This window comes from Dictyostelium purpureum, assembly GCF_000190715.1.
Source record: "Dictyostelium purpureum unplaced genomic scaffold DICPUscaffold_3, whole genome shotgun sequence".
Taxonomy (NCBI): domain Eukaryota; phylum Evosea; class Eumycetozoa; order Dictyosteliales; family Dictyosteliaceae; genus Dictyostelium; species Dictyostelium purpureum.
In genome coordinates, this window is record NW_003519340.1 from 175,629 (window position 1) to 191,413 (window position 15,785).

The 15,785-nt window shown below is 21.9% G+C and overlaps 6 protein-coding genes across 6 annotated transcripts; 2 read left to right on the plus strand and 4 right to left on the minus strand.

Moving 5' to 3' along the window:
- Window positions 1–286: 286 nt before the first annotated feature.
- DICPUDRAFT_85728 (uncharacterized protein) lies at window positions 287–707 on the plus strand (the record flags this gene model as incomplete). The annotated part of the gene is made up of 2 exons (XM_003283047.1): window positions 287–344; window positions 508–707. The coding sequence occupies 2 exons, from the start codon at window positions 287–289 to the stop codon at window positions 705–707; spliced, it is 258 nt and encodes an 85-aa protein (XP_003283095.1).
- A 158-nt stretch (window positions 708–865) lies between these two features.
- Window positions 866–1,877, minus strand: DICPUDRAFT_146763 (uncharacterized protein; the record flags this gene model as incomplete). The annotated part of the gene is made up of 5 exons (XM_003283097.1): window positions 866–981; window positions 1,059–1,192; window positions 1,264–1,353; window positions 1,432–1,587; window positions 1,672–1,877. 5 exons carry the CDS (start codon window positions 1,875–1,877, stop codon window positions 866–868), a joined length of 702 nt encoding a protein of 233 aa, XP_003283145.1.
- Window positions 1,878–2,122: 245 nt separating this feature from the next.
- Window positions 2,123–3,348, minus strand: DICPUDRAFT_74116 (uncharacterized protein; the record flags this gene model as incomplete). The annotated part of the gene is made up of 3 exons (XM_003283098.1): window positions 2,123–2,911; window positions 2,996–3,077; window positions 3,140–3,348. 3 exons carry the CDS (start codon window positions 3,346–3,348, stop codon window positions 2,123–2,125), a joined length of 1,080 nt encoding a protein of 359 aa, XP_003283146.1.
- A 220-nt stretch (window positions 3,349–3,568) lies between these two features.
- Window positions 3,569–9,116, minus strand: DICPUDRAFT_44602 (uncharacterized protein). Its single transcript, XM_003283099.1, has 4 exons — window positions 8,652–9,116; window positions 8,495–8,576; window positions 7,953–8,427; window positions 3,569–3,945 (listed from the first exon to the last, which is right to left on the minus strand). The coding sequence occupies exons 1-4, from the start codon at window positions 8,993–8,995 to the stop codon at window positions 3,638–3,640; spliced, it is 1,209 nt and encodes a 402-aa protein (XP_003283147.1). The 5' UTR covers window positions 8,996–9,116; the 3' UTR covers window positions 3,569–3,637.
- A 467-nt stretch (window positions 9,117–9,583) lies between these two features.
- On the minus strand, window positions 9,584–10,913 carry DICPUDRAFT_146768 (uncharacterized protein; the record flags this gene model as incomplete). The annotated part of the gene is made up of 3 exons (XM_003283100.1): window positions 9,584–9,640; window positions 9,736–10,568; window positions 10,646–10,913. 3 exons carry the CDS (start codon window positions 10,911–10,913, stop codon window positions 9,584–9,586), a joined length of 1,158 nt encoding a protein of 385 aa, XP_003283148.1.
- Window positions 10,914–11,581: 668 nt separating this feature from the next.
- Window positions 11,582–13,638, plus strand: DICPUDRAFT_146769 (uncharacterized protein; the record flags this gene model as incomplete). Its single annotated transcript, XM_003283048.1, has 4 exons — window positions 11,582–11,617; window positions 11,684–11,721; window positions 11,801–12,580; window positions 13,632–13,638. 4 exons carry the CDS (start codon window positions 11,582–11,584, stop codon window positions 13,636–13,638), a joined length of 861 nt encoding a protein of 286 aa, XP_003283096.1.
- Between the last annotated feature and the right edge of the window lie 2,147 nt (window positions 13,639–15,785).

Here is a 15,785-nt window from a genome sequence, read left to right on the forward strand (position 1 = left end):
AATTAAAATAAATAATGACAGTTTAAAATAATTATTATAATAAATCTTTATATAAATTAAACAAATATGGTAGTTTTAAAATGATTATAACTATTTTTAAAATGGGTTATAGAATCGTATCATCTATTATTCCAATTTAATTTTAATTTAATTTTTTATTTTTTAAAAAAAAATAGTAAAATTAAAATTTTAAAAAAAAAAAAAAAAAAAGAAAAAACGAAAAAAATTTTTTTTATTTTTTTTAAACACAATCTAAATTATCTTTGTATAATATATAGCATTTAATATGGCTCAATCATCATTAAAAATTAAAAAAGCAGGTTCTACCAATAAAGTTTCAAAAGGTATTATTAAATAAATAAACAAAATAAATAAATAGATATATTAGATAAAAATAATTTCGTATTACGACCAAATAAATAAATACAAAATTATAACGATTATTATAACAACTAGTATTATCTAAACCAGATTATAATGTACTAATATGTTTTTTTTAATAATTAGTTGGTTTAAATAAAAAAAAGAAACAACCAAAATCAGTTATTGCTCAAGCAAAAGCTAAAATGAACAAAAAATTAGAATCAACCATTACTCAAAAGATTGAAACCGAAATGACAAGTAGATTTAAAAAGAATAATGGAAAGTTATCAGTTTTAAAATCTCAAGAAGATCCATCAAAGAAACAAGCAGCCAAAAAGAAATAAACATAAACTAATGATAATAATAATAATAAAATTATAACTAAAATTCCTGTACATATTTCGAAAACATAGATAGAAATAATTATAGTTTTTTTTTTTTTTTTCTTAATACAATTTTATTAATCACAAATTATATTTAAATATTTTTTTTTAAATGTATTTTAATTTGCTTTTTGTTTGACTTGTTGTCTTGCTGGGACTTTTTTGTTCCAGTATAAGAAGAAGAGGGTTAAAACAACACCGTTTAAGAATGAACCGATTAAATAACTAGCTAAAACTAAAATATTTATAAAAAGATGGTTATAGATTAGGGATTTGTATAATATGATTGTAATAATATGTATTTAAACTTACTGGTTGGATTGTTGACTTCTTTAAGGGTAGTGAAAACACGAGCTAAACTACCAGCGAAATTTAAGAAAACAGTAATGAATGAAAGTTGGCCAACACTCTTGTTTTTAAGAAGGGTGACGATTTGTGGGATTTTACTGAAAATAAATAATGGGATATTGATACTCTAAAAATAAAAGTAATTCAATTAATACACAATGCTATATACTTATATTGATGTTGTTCTATAGTTACTAATAATAAATTAAGTTCTTTTGGACTTGCAAATTTCATGACACCAACAATGAAACCAAGATATCTTTAATAAATTTAATGATTTTGAAATTAATATTAATAGTTTTAAAATTTGTTGGATATAGAGTATAATATTACTTACCCAACTGAACCTAATACGAAGGTGGCACCTAATTTACCAGTTAATTTTAAGATTAAAACTAAAAGAATAATATTTTGGATTAAAATGAAAGCACTTTCACCATATGTTGAAAATGGGGTGTTTAATAAATAACCGGCAAGGAGTGAAATAGTGAAACTAACCAAAAGTACCAAAAAAATACATGTTAATAATCACGATCTGTTTGTATTTATAAAAAGATTACTTTAGTTTTATAATTACCCGATATTTTCCATAGCAATTGATGAGGCAGAGAGTGATTCAGCAGATTTGCTTGACATAACTTTTAAAATTTGTGGAACTTTTAATAAAAGTGAACCTGTAATAATACCATAACCTAAAGCTTTGGAGATTAATAAACCTAAATTCCATTGTGGGCCAAGGGTTGATTGGATAATGGCATCGGCATGTTTAGTAATGGCTTCCATCTTTTTATTTATAAACAATACAATTTAATATATTATCGATTAATATTAAAAAAGATTAATTAATAATAATGACCAAAAATGAAAATATTTTAAAAAAAAAAAAAAAAAATAATTTTTAAAATTTAAAAAAAAATTAAAAAATTTTTAAAAAAACACACATCACCACACAATTACTAATTCCATTAGAGTGGTTTAAAATTTTAATTAAATGGTTTATTTACATATGGTGTTTATTTATAATAATATTAGTGGTTTAGTAAATCCCATGTACCAATAGTTTCATTCTTGTAAAAGTGTTTTGGTGTCCATTCAATGTTGTTTTTCTTTCTTTCTTCAAGCTGCTTTTCTTGCTGTTTCTCTACTTTTAGTTTTTCCAATCTCTTTTGCTTAGAATTGCCTCTATGATGGGCGTCAAATACTTCTTTCCAGACATTATATGAATTGGTTGGTAAAGATGTATCTTCATTTCTTTCAATCATGGTGGTTTCCTTTAATCTTTTATAAAATAATTTGGATTCTTTTGTTTTTAAATCTTTAATCACCATTTCTCCACTCCATGTGCCAGTAATATTATATTTTTTTTCATTTTTTTCAATATCAATTACTTCTATATCCACCTTGTTATAATGACCACCCAAAATTGGTTTTTCACCATATTTTATGTTCATTTTGTATTTGGAATCACTTGACGATAGAATAGAATCTCCGCTAAACTCAGTAAAGCCCCTTAAAAAACGTGAGTTTAAACTTGGCGAATTGTATTCATAAACTTCGTTAAACTTTTCTAAAATAATCGTTGTTTTGCCAATATTTTCAACCTTTACATTTGTACCCAAAAATAACAAGTCAATTTCATAGTTAAATAAAACTTTAACACCTTGTTTTTTGTTATAAACACAGGTTGCCATTGTTTGGGGAAGTGCAACTAGTTCAGAACAATAGTAGTTTTCAGTTTCAACCATACCATTTTCATCTTTTGTATGAAAATTACCCATTCTAGTTTCACCCAATATGGAATTTAACGGTTTTTCTAACTTTATATATTTTATTTTAATATTAATATTAATATTTTTTTATTTTTTTATTTTTTTATTTTTTAGTTTGATATCAATACATACAACTGGGAATGAATGCAATGCAGATGCTAGGAAACGATAGACCTGGAGTAATCTTTCTAAACTATTATCAATATTATTTACTCTTTATAGTTTTAAAATATTAATATTTTTTTTTTATAAAAGGAATAAAAAATTTATAGTTACTTGAACAATAAATCAAAATTAAATAGACTTCCAACAATGTAGTATCTTATGTTGGATTTTGGAGGAATAAACACTGTTGGAACTGGTGAGTACATTATACTGGACCCATATTTAAATTTTTTCATAGTATTATAAATCAATGCAACTTTAGACTCCTTCTCATCCACCTCCTCTTCTTCCAAAACAGTGTTTTTATCTTCGTGTTCCATGTTGTTGTTTTAATAAATAAGAAAATAATTAAATAAATAAATAAAAAAAAAAAAAAAAAATAAAAAAAAAAAAAATAAACCAGTAGTTTTTTTAAACAACACAATTTTCTATTAGATCTTTTATATTAAAAAAAAAGGGTGTTAAAATATTATTTAATTTTTTATTATAAAATATTAATATAATTAAAATCTACATTTTTTTTTAACAGTTTAAAAATTTATATGTTGAAACAAATGGAGATCTTTTTTATTTTTTATTTAAATAATTAATTGGATGTTAATAGGTGTACTAGTAATTATTAAATTCCCAAAAATCATTGTTTTTAGTGAAATGTTTTGGTTCCCATTTAATATTATTTGTATTTCTTTCTTCAAGTTTTTGTCTTTGTTGTTTTTCTACTTTTCTTTTTTCTATTGATTTCTGTTTTAAATTTTTTTGATGGTGTGCATCAAACACACCCTTCCATACATTACTTGAGTCTGTTGGTAGTGATGTATCTTCATTTCTTTTAATAACACTGGTTTCTGTATTTTTATAAAATGATTTGGTCTCATTGGTTTTCAAATCTTTAATTTTCACTTCACTACTCCATCCACCTTGCATTAAATAGACATCTTCATTTTCTTTGCTTAAAGTGGCTAAAACTTGATCATGGTGGCCACCAAGTAATGGTTTTTCAAGAAACTTTTCATTGGCTTTATACTTTAAGTCGTTGGATGTGATGGATATATCTCCGCTATATTCACAAAAACCTCTTAAAAAACGGCAACAGACTGTTGGTGCATCGTTTTCAATTACTTCATTAAACCTCTCAAGCTCTATTCTTGTTTTACCAATTAAATTTATTTTAATATAAGTGCCCATAAAAAACATTCTTAGTTCATAATTTGCTGTCATTCTAATACCTTGGTTCTTGTTATATAGAGTAGTTGCAAAAATGGGTGGATGATGGGAAATTTGTTCTGAACAATAGTAGTTTTCAGTTTCAATTTCACCATCTTCTTTTTTAGTATGAAAATTGCCCATTTGAGTCTCCCCTAATATTGAGTTAAGTGGTTTTTCTAACTATAAAATAATAAAATAATAAAATTAGTTAAAATAAATAATATAAAACTAAATAAAAGATGAAAAATACTTACCACTGATATATGATATAATGTAGATAGTAAATATCGATATACTTGAAGAAATCTTTCAAAACTATTATCAATGCTATTTACCCTATTTTATATACATCATTAAACATCAGTATTTTTTATTTTTTATTTTTTAAAATATGGTACATAAAATAGTTACCTTAATAATAAATCAAAGTTTTTAAGACAACCATCGCAAAAATATGATATTGATGATTTAGGAGGGATAAATATAACAGGTATTGGGATATTGTTTACATTGGGGCCCACCCTTTTTTTAATTTTTGAAATAGGTTTATAATTAAAAAAAAAGGTGATTTTCCTTCCCCCTTTTCCTCAAAATTATTTAAATCCCTTTCCTTTAAATCATTTTTTAATTCTTTACCTGTTTTAAATATTTTTTTTTTTTTTTTAAAATTTTTTCCCCTTTTTTTTGTTTTTTTAAATTAAAAGGAAAAAAAAAAAAAAAAAAAAAACAATATATTAATTTGAAAAAAAAAAATGTAAAATGTTAATATTTTTCCAAAAAAAATAATTTTAAATTAATATTTAACCCACACTCACTTATTGTTTAAAAAGGTTTCTTTATTCACACAAAATTATAAACCATTAAGTTTTGTTTTAAACCACCAAGTAAAAAATAATTTTGTTTACTGGGAAATAAATTTAATATATATTAATTAAATGACTTCATCTATATTTATTTCATAACAAATAGTAAAAAATAAAACAGTTAAACAATATAAAAAAAACAATCCAAAATAAAAAAAATAATAAATTTAAAAAAAATTAAAAAAAAAATATCCAAATTTTTATAAAAAAAAAAAACAATCAAAATTTTAAAATATAAAAACAATATTTTATTTAATAGTATATTTTATTTTTGATTTTGTTTTGTTTTGTTTTATTTATAAATGTTTAAATTCCCATGTACTTGTTGTTTCATTTTTGATAAAATGCTTGGGCTTCCATTCAATATTATTTTTCTTTCTTTCTTCAAGTTGTTGTCTTTGTTGTTTTTCTACTTTTCTTTTTTCCGATGATTTTAATTTTGAATTGCCTTGATGATGGGCATCAAAAACACCTTTCCATACATTATTTGAATCGGAAGGAAGTGAGTGATCTTCATTTTTCTCTACAATACTTGTTGAATTAATGTTTGTTTTAAAAAGTTGTTTAGTTTCTTTTGTTTTTAAATCTTTAATTTTAACTTCTCCACTCCATTTACCATTAATGGAATGAGTTTTTTCATTTGTTTCTGTATCTATTATATGTGATTCAATTTGATCATACTCACCTCCTATTAATGGTTTCTCTAGATATTTACCAATTATTTTCATATTGCTTTTACTTGATTGTAAAGTTCCTATTCCTGTATATTCACTAAAACCCCTAAGAAAACGAGCACAAAGATCTGGTAATGTACCTGTGTATATCTCATTATATTTATCTAATGTTACAAGTATGTTTCCTGATGTTTCGATTTTGATATAGCTTCCCATAAAAAGAAAATTTAGGTTACAATGGAGAATTGTTTTGATACCCAGAGTTTTATTATAATAGCAAGCAACTAGTTGAGGTGGATGATGTGAAATTTGCTCTAAAAAATAATTATTTTCGGTAATATCACCATTTTCATCTTTTGTATAGAAGCTACCACTTAATGTTTCACCTAATACTGGATTTAAAGGTTTTTCATTCTAAAAAAATAATTATTAAATAATTTAAATAATTTTAATAAACTTTTATTTCTTTATACTTACAACTGGAATATAAAATAATGATGATAGTAGATATTCAAATATCTTCATATATCTTTCATAGGGGTCATTTATATTATTTGCTCTGGATTTTAAAAAAAAAAGAGAATATTAGTTTTAATTTTTTTTAAATAAATAATTAAAAAATAATACTTTATTATTAAATCATAGTGAGAAATAAAACTATCAACAAAATAAACAATGGTGGATTTAGGGGCAATAAAAACACTGGGTATTTGAATATTTGTAACATTACTTCCTATTTTAAACCTAAATGATGTTAAAAATTTTAAAATCACTATAATTCTTGAACTTTCTTTACTTTGCTCATCAAAACTGTCTAAATCATCTTCACTAATTTTACACCCATCTTTTTCATTTTTAATTTCTTTGATTTTAGTTTCTTTTTTATTTTTTATAACACCTGTATTTACCATTTAAATGTTTATAAAAAAACTATATTGTTTATGATTAAAAAAAAAAAAAACCCTTTTAAATAAAATAAAATAAAAAACCCCTTAAAAAAAATAAAAATAAAAATAAATAAAAAATATTAGATATAAATAATTATAAAAATATTTTAATACTGGTTTAACCCATTTTTTATTTTATTTTAAAAAAAAAATATTTATTTTTAAATATTAATATAAAATTAAAAATTTCTAAATTTAGAAGTTTATTAATCAGAACTTTTTTGTAATAGGATCTATTTTAAAACATATTGGTGGAAAATTTCTTTTATTTTTTTTTTGTTCTTCTCCTCTATTTTTTATCTTTTAATCTACAATTTTAAAATTTATAAGTTTAAAATCAGTCTTTATAAAGAATGGTTTAGTAGACTTTGTATATATGTATCCGAAGCTAAACTAATAACCATTTTAATAATCATTTATATTAAAAAATGATATTTGAGTGGAAGAATCAACTATATTGGCAATTAAACAAGAGTTTTAAATACTTGTTTCCCATAATAGTGTATTTGGATCTTTTTGAACCATTCATTACAATACTCACTGGTCTAATTAAAATCCAGTGCAAAGCTAGTGAATTCAATTGTATTGGTTTAATCAATTTTTTAACATTTTGCACCACCTGCTACTGAACAAAAGAAATTAACTTTTATTATTTTTTTGAATTTGATAAAGTTAATTTATAATTTTTAAAACCAAAATATTATTACCAATAAAAAAATAAAAAACATTATATTATTTATATTACAAAATATTACAAATGCCCAAAAAGTTATAAAAAATAACAACACCCATTTTTTATCTATAAATTTTTATAAAATAATAAAATTAATTTAAATAAAAAATAAAATTTTAATTTAAAATAAAAAGAAAAAGAAAAAAAAAAAGAAATTTATGTTATTATTTTATTTAATTTAATCTTTATAATTAATTAAATCCCATTTGTCATTCTCTTCATTTTTTTTAAAATATTTTGGTATCCATGTTATATTTTGTTGTTTTCTCTCAGCTGCTAATTTCCTTTGTTCTATTTCTACTTTAGACTTTTCTCTAGAAACCAATTTGATACTGCCTTGTTGGAATGCATTAACAACACCTTGCCATACTACGTTAGAATCGTTAGGAAGAGGGTCCTCTGTTTTTTTACATAAAGATGTAGGTGGTTTTTTATAAAACAATTTAGATTCTTTAGAACTGATAGAGTAGTCTGTAATATTAGTTTCTCCATCCCATTGACCTTGAAGCTTGTATATCTTTTCATTTTTGTTATTGTACATATAGGATTCAAAACAATTATACTGACCTCCTAATAATGGTTTTGCATAGTACTGTGTCTTCATATAATATGAACCTGTATCAGAATGAATTGATCCCACTCCACAATATTCAGCAAATCCTCTTAAATAACGTGCACATAAAGTTGGTATAATAATTTTATATGTTTGGTTATATTTCTCAAAATGAATTTCGCACTCTTTGCCAAAACCAATTTTAAAATATGTTCCTGCAAATACAAGTTGAACTGGTGAAGTAAAATATAATCTAATACCTTCTTTTTTATTGTACACAGCCACGGCACTTAAAGGTGGATGGTGAGAAACCTGCTCAATGCAATAATGGTTGTCTGTTGAAATATTGCCGTCCTCTTCTTTGACATGGAAATCACCCATCAATACTTCACCAAGTATCGGATTTAATGGTTTCCTAGTTGGCTATAAATTAAATAAAAATAAAAAATTAGCATTACAATTTAAAGAATTATTAATAAACTATATTTACATCTTGGGAAACCATTAAGGTAGTGTTTAAATATTTAAATATTTCAAGCATTCTTTCTGACTCATTTTCTATTTTATTTGCCCTTTTTTTTATAAAAAAAAAAAAAAAATTAGTAAAACGATAGCTATTATATAAAATTTAAAAATAAATAATTTACTTTAATAATAAATCAAAATTTTTAAGAAAAATATCATTAAAATATTTTAATGTTGACATTGGTAAAATAAATGATCCTGGTAATTCTACATGTGACAAATCTGCCCCAATACCAGCTTTAATTGTTTTTAATAAATTTAAAACCATATTTAATCGTGAGGTGCTTTCATATTTTTCATCAAGATCTTCTAACTCTTTTGGTTCTACACCTAATTTACTATTTTCATTTCCGCCATTACTAAAATCATAGTTGCTACTATTTATTATTGAATCTTCTGTTGCTCCATTTATGTTTTGTTTTTTATTTTTTTTTTTACTACTATTATTATTACTATTACTATCCATTTTTATATTTACAAAAGTTTAAAAAAAAAAAGTATTGTTTTTAGATAAAATAAAAAATATTTATATTTTTTGTATTTTTTTTTTTTTTTTTTTTTTTATGTGATGAATTAAAAAATTGTATATATATTAAGTTTAAAAAAAAAAAATACTAAAAATATAATATTAAAATTTATGAGATAAACAAAAAAAGAAAAAAAAAAATATAAAAAAACAATCTATTTTTAAAATCTAAACCCACCAATTATACCCCTAACAAATTTTTTTTTTTTCTCCATTTTACAAATAAAATTTTATTTATTCCTTTTATCTCTTTAATCTTTATCTTAGATAAACATTTTTATCATTTATTTATTATATTATTCCTATTTGTTATAAAAATAAATCGATTCGAATTTGTGCTTGTATGTTTGTGTGATTTATTTGTTTTATTAAAAAGGTTAAATATTTAAATTTATTGTGTGAATTAGTGTGTGTACAAAATTTAAAGACATTAAATATTAAAAAAAAAAGATAAAAAAAAGATAAATGAAATTCTTTGATCTATGATTTAATATTATTTGTGTTGATTACTATTTAATTTATAAAAATTTAATCATTCTTTTTTGATAATAATGATGGTGGTGGATTTACAAGGTTATTAGCAAACTGTAAATAATAAAATTAAAAATTAAAAAAAAAAAAAAATTAATATTTTTTAATGATTTATAATAATGATAATAAAAATATAGAATAATATTTACATTAAATGAAGTTTCTGGTAAAAGATAAAGGGTTGTCTCATCAGTTGGAATAGTTGATAGTTGATCTAAATATTTTGAGCTTATCAAATAGCCTGTAGCGCTAACATCTTTGTTATTAATACCATTTCTAACAAGTTTAATGACCTCTGCATCAGCTTGGCTTTTAAGACGTTTGGACTCTGCAAAACCCTTTGCATTTTGTATACTAACAGTTTTATCAGACTCGGACGATAACACCACTTTGGCAGCTAAACCTTTACTCTTTACAATAAGTGATTCCTTTTCGCCCTCGGCATGTAAAATTGCAGATCTCTTTTCACGATCCTTTTGAATTTGCATTTCCATAGCCTGTTTAATATCTTTTGGTGGACGAATGGACATAACCTCGACACGTGTAATAGTTACACCCCAACGTTCGGCCTCTTTAATAGTTTGTTCTTTTAATTGACTGTTAATATGTTCTCTTGAGGAAAAAGTATCATCCAATGATAATGTTGCAATAATATTACGTAATGTGGTTTGAGCCAATAATTCGATTGAATCTGGTAAATTCTGAACACTATATACTGCTGCTTTAGCATCTGCTATTTGAATATACATTAATGCATCGATATTAATTTGTACGGTATCTTTTGTAATTACATGTTGTCTACCGAATGTGATGACATGTTCTCTCATGTCAATACGATCTGTATCTTGAATCATAACCTGCACTTTTTTAGCACCAACAGCTAAATCCAAATATCTCCAATGAATTAATCTTGGTGAATCTATAAAAGGAACTAAAAAATGTAAACCTGGATTTAATGTTCTGTGGTATTTCCCAAATCTCTCTATAAAATAAAATATTATTAATATTAATTATATAACAATCATATTGAGTGTCTACGTATTATTACGATATACATACCTATAATCATTACTTCAGTATGTCTAACAATTTTGACCAATTTCTTTGATACAATTAATGCCACTACAATAAATACAAATACAAATATATATAAAGCAATTGCTAATCCAACATTTCTATTTTTATCATCATCATGATAACTACTACTATTTAAACTATTATCATTGTTATTATTGCTATCGCTTGATGAACTACTGGAAAACCAATTAAAGCTACTATCTTGAGCTTGGGCTTGAGGTTTTATAAATGATGGAAAAATTTCTGCCATCTTTAAACTAAACCAATTTGAATTTAGTCAAATTATTATTATTAATTTTGATAATGATTAAACTATTAAAAATTGTTTTGTTATTATTATATTATGAATCACAAAGATAATTATGAGAAGTCTATTTTTAATTTTGAATAAAAAATAAAAAAATTAAAAAAAACAAAAATAAAAAATTAAAAAATTAAAAAAACAAAAACAAAAATTAAAAAAAATAAAAATAAAAATAAAAAGATTTTTTTAAATTTTTAAGTTAATTGCAATTATAACTAAAGCAATAGATATACTGGGAAGTAATATTCATTTTAAAAGAAATAACTTAATTTAATATTTATTTTTTCATCACCAACAAACACATAAAAATAAATAAAATAATTTTTTTTTTTTTTTTTTTTTTTTTTTTTTTTTTTTTTTTGGGGGTGTGGTCTCCTTTTTAGCCAAAATATTATTTGTAGGAATTAAAAGATAAAACATACCAAATAAAATTAATTTTATAATCCAATAAAATAAAAATAAAATAAAAAATAAAAAAATTAAATTTAAAAAAAAAAAATTTTAAAAAAATAAAATTTAAAAAAAAAAAAAAAAATTCGTTTCTTTCGTTTTTTAAAATTATTATTAGATCAGTTTATTATTGATATCAAATATTATAGGATTGGCATATAAAAATGAGTCGTCCAGAACACATAGCCCCACCAGAAATCGTAAGTAATTTATTTGAATGTAAAATATAATGTACAATTAAATATTTATAAATTTATTTTATTTAGTTTTATGATGATACTGAAGCAAAGAAATATTCATCAAAGTATGTATTAAAATTTGTATTTATACAATAAAACTATATCAAATAATATTAATAATAATAAATATTTATATTATCATAGTTCACGTATTATCGAAATTCAAAGTAAAATGGCTGAAAGAGCTTTTGAATTATTAGCAATTCCACAAGAATCAGAAGGATTATTATTTTTAGATATTGGTTGTGGTTCAGGTATTAGTGGTGATGTTTTAACAGATTCAGGACATCAATGGATTGGATGCGATATTTCATCAAGTATGTTGGATGTAGCAGTTGACAGAGAGGTTGAAGGTGATGTAATGTTAAGGGATATTGGTCAAGGTTTTCCTTTTAGACCAGGTACATTTGATGGTGCAATTTCAATTTCAGCTATTCAATGGCTTTGTAATGCAGAGAAATCACATCACAACCCAAGAAAGAGACTTCATGTATTCTTTCAATCATTATTTAATGTTTTAGCAAGAGGTGCCAAAGCAATCCTTCAATTCTATCCAGAGAATGCCGCACAAATCGAAATGATTACTGCATCAGCACTTCGTTGTGGTTTTAGTGGTGGTCTTTTAATCGATTTCCCAAACAGTACCAAAGCAAAGAAATACTTTTTAGTTTTATTCACTGGTAATAACTCTGTTATGCCTGCTGCCAAAGGTATTAATGGTGAAATCGAAATGGATGAAGAAGAAGATTCAAATGAAGTTAAATTTACAAATAGAAAACGTGATAGAAGACGTGTTGGTAAATCAAGGGGCAGTGCATTAAAGAAGACTAAAGAATGGATTATGAATAAAAAAGATAGACAAAGAAAACAAGGTAAAGAAGTTAAAAATGATTCTAAATTCTCTGGTCGTAAAAGAGGTCCAAAGTAAGTTTTTTAAAAAATTATATAATTTTAATTTGTGGAGATTGAAATACAAATAATAATAATAATAATAATAATAATAATAATAATAATAATAATAATAATAATAATAATAATAATAATAATAATAATAATAATAATAATAATAATAATAATAATAATAATAATAATCATAATAACAGTATTATAAAATCGAAAAGATAAGATTTATTTTATATTACTTTTTATCACCATGTGTCATTATATATCACCATATGTCACTACATTTCACCATATGTCACAAAATAATTATTACACCACCAAACATTATTTGGACCAAAATATTATTTTTTGATAACGTTATTATTGTATCGCTCGATATGGATCGATTTATTGGTTCCTTTTTTATTTTGTTTCTAGGCTTTTGTATTTCTATATTGTTTATTCTGTTATTATAATAATATATCTTGTCAATCGAATCATCTACTTATAAAATATTTTATATACAATACATTTTTATAATTTTATTGTTATTTTTTGTTAGTTTCTTGGTTTTAAAGAAATTTTTTTATATTTACAAAAAAGAAAAGAAAGAAAAGAACATTTTTTTTCGTGTTTTTAAAAAATAATATTGTTTTGTTTTTTTTTTTTATTTGTATAAATAGTTTTTTTTCTATAGGTTATATTTTTATTTTTAATTAAATCATTTAAATGATGTATATAACTTTCCTTCTTTACACCCAAACATTGTTAAATCATTTCTATAGTTTGAATTTTATTTGTTTTTAATTAAATTTGTTGTTCTCAACATGTAATTTACAATTATTATTTAATAGATAACAGATAAATTTAAATTATATATATTTTCATCTCTTTTATTCTTTAAAACTCAAGCCCCAAAATAATTTTTAAATCTTATTTATTTCATTTAACATAAAACTGATTAGATAAAAGATAGTTTTATAAAATAGATAATTTAAATATATACAAGTAATAATTTATATAATGGCCATAATAATTCATTTACTAATTTTAATTTTTTTTTTTTTTTTTTTTTTTTTTTTTTTTAAAATAGGTTTTAAAATACAACAACAAATTTTTTTTAAAATTATTTCAATCATTTTAATATTTTAATACATTAAATATGGTTATATGTATATAGTAATATTTAAATACTATGTGCAAATACTTTATTAGTGATGTATCAAATATAACTTTTTGCTTTTTTTTTTTCCATTATATATAGTAGTATATTCAAGTTAATATATTTTATTTTCAAATTTCAATTATACTTTTTTTAAAAAATAACACACACAAACCACTCTTATAACATTACAACACAAGCGTCCTCGTATAATAACTAACAAAACAGATATCCCTACATAAATCAATCAATCATAGATTTCATTTTACAATATTATAAACAATACTCACCACACCAATCAAACTTTAGCTCACTCTTTAACCCACCACCACTAAATAATATGTATATAAATAATAATTATATAAAATAATAAATAAAAAAATAAAATAAAATACTTTTTTTAAATTTTTTTTAAAATATATTTGATAACATTAATATTATTAGTCTTTATTTCCTAAATTTGATCAAATATCATATCATAAAAATGATGTAAAAAAATATATTTTTTATTCAGAAAAGAAGAAGTTAAATCAAGATAACATCTAATTAAAAATAAATCCTCTTTCCAATAATAGTATTACAAATAAAAATAGTAAATAATGATAATAAATAAAACTATAATTAATTATAATTAAATATTAATAAATAAATAAATAAATAAATAATAATGATAATAATAAATAACAAAATACTTTTTTGGATATAATAATCTAATAAATATAAAAGATATCACATACTAATACATGAGGCAAGTAAAAAAAATCAATTTTTTTTATATATTGAAGAAAAAAAGTGCATATTGTTAAAGTTTATAAGAGCTCTAAAAGATCTTTTTCTTTATTTTAGATATTTTAAATAATCATCGTTTTTAGTACTATTTTATTTATTTTATTTTATTTTAAATTATAATTCGTGTGTTAAAAGAGTAAATGCACAATAATATTATCAATAAATGTACAAATATCCAATGTGTACTATTTATTTATTTAATTATTATGTTATCTATAAGGTTTATTTTTAAAAATTTAGTTTTAATAATCAAATCAAATAATTTTAATATATTTTGTGTGTGTGATGTGGAGTGGTGGTGGTGTGTGAAGATATCATGGGTTATAAAAAATATATATATTTATAAAATATAGTATTTATACTAATTATATTATGCTTAATCAAAAAATATAAATAAAAATCGCATATGGATTCTCTATAATTCCCAAGAGGCTTTTATTTTTATATTTCAAATCTAATATAAAATAATTTTTATAGTATGAAAACCAATTTAAAAAATTAAAAATAAAATAAAATAAAACTAAAACAAACTTTATCGTTAAGAGTCATATTTATTTTTTTTTATTTTTTTTTATTTATAATATACTACTACTAATATTATTAATTTTAAGTAAATAATCTCCTCATTCCTCGACCATTATATTATTTTTTAAATATATATATACATTATACTATATATATAATTGCTTTTTTTTTTTTATGTATATCAACAACAACATCAAAACTAAATAAAAAAATTATATTAATATTAATAAAAAATTTGTACATTAAAAAAAAAATGATCATATGATTAAAAATATATTATACAAAAAAAACGACGCCACCCCCAAATATAAAAAACACCACTCCCATCCATTCAATTTTAACTTTTATTATTTAATATTCTTAATAATATAATTTAAATTTTAAATATATATAAAAACATAAATAACATAAATTACACACCATAACATACACACACACACACACAAATCAACACATATATAATTTATTTTTAAAAAAAATAAAATTAATTTAAAAAATATATAAAGTAAAAAAAATTCTTTTTTATTTTTTTGTTTCTTTTATAAAAATAATTATTTTTTAAGTATTAAAAAAGAAAAAAATATTTTTTTTTCTTTATTATTTATTATAGTTTTTAATGTTGTTATATTTTAAAGAAACTTAATCAATTTATAAGGTAAGAAAAAACATTTGTTCTCCAATGAAAAATACATTGTATTTGCATTTTATGAAAGATTAAACATTTTAATTTGCTGATAATATATTTTAAAATTTTTCATTTATTTCTCTTTA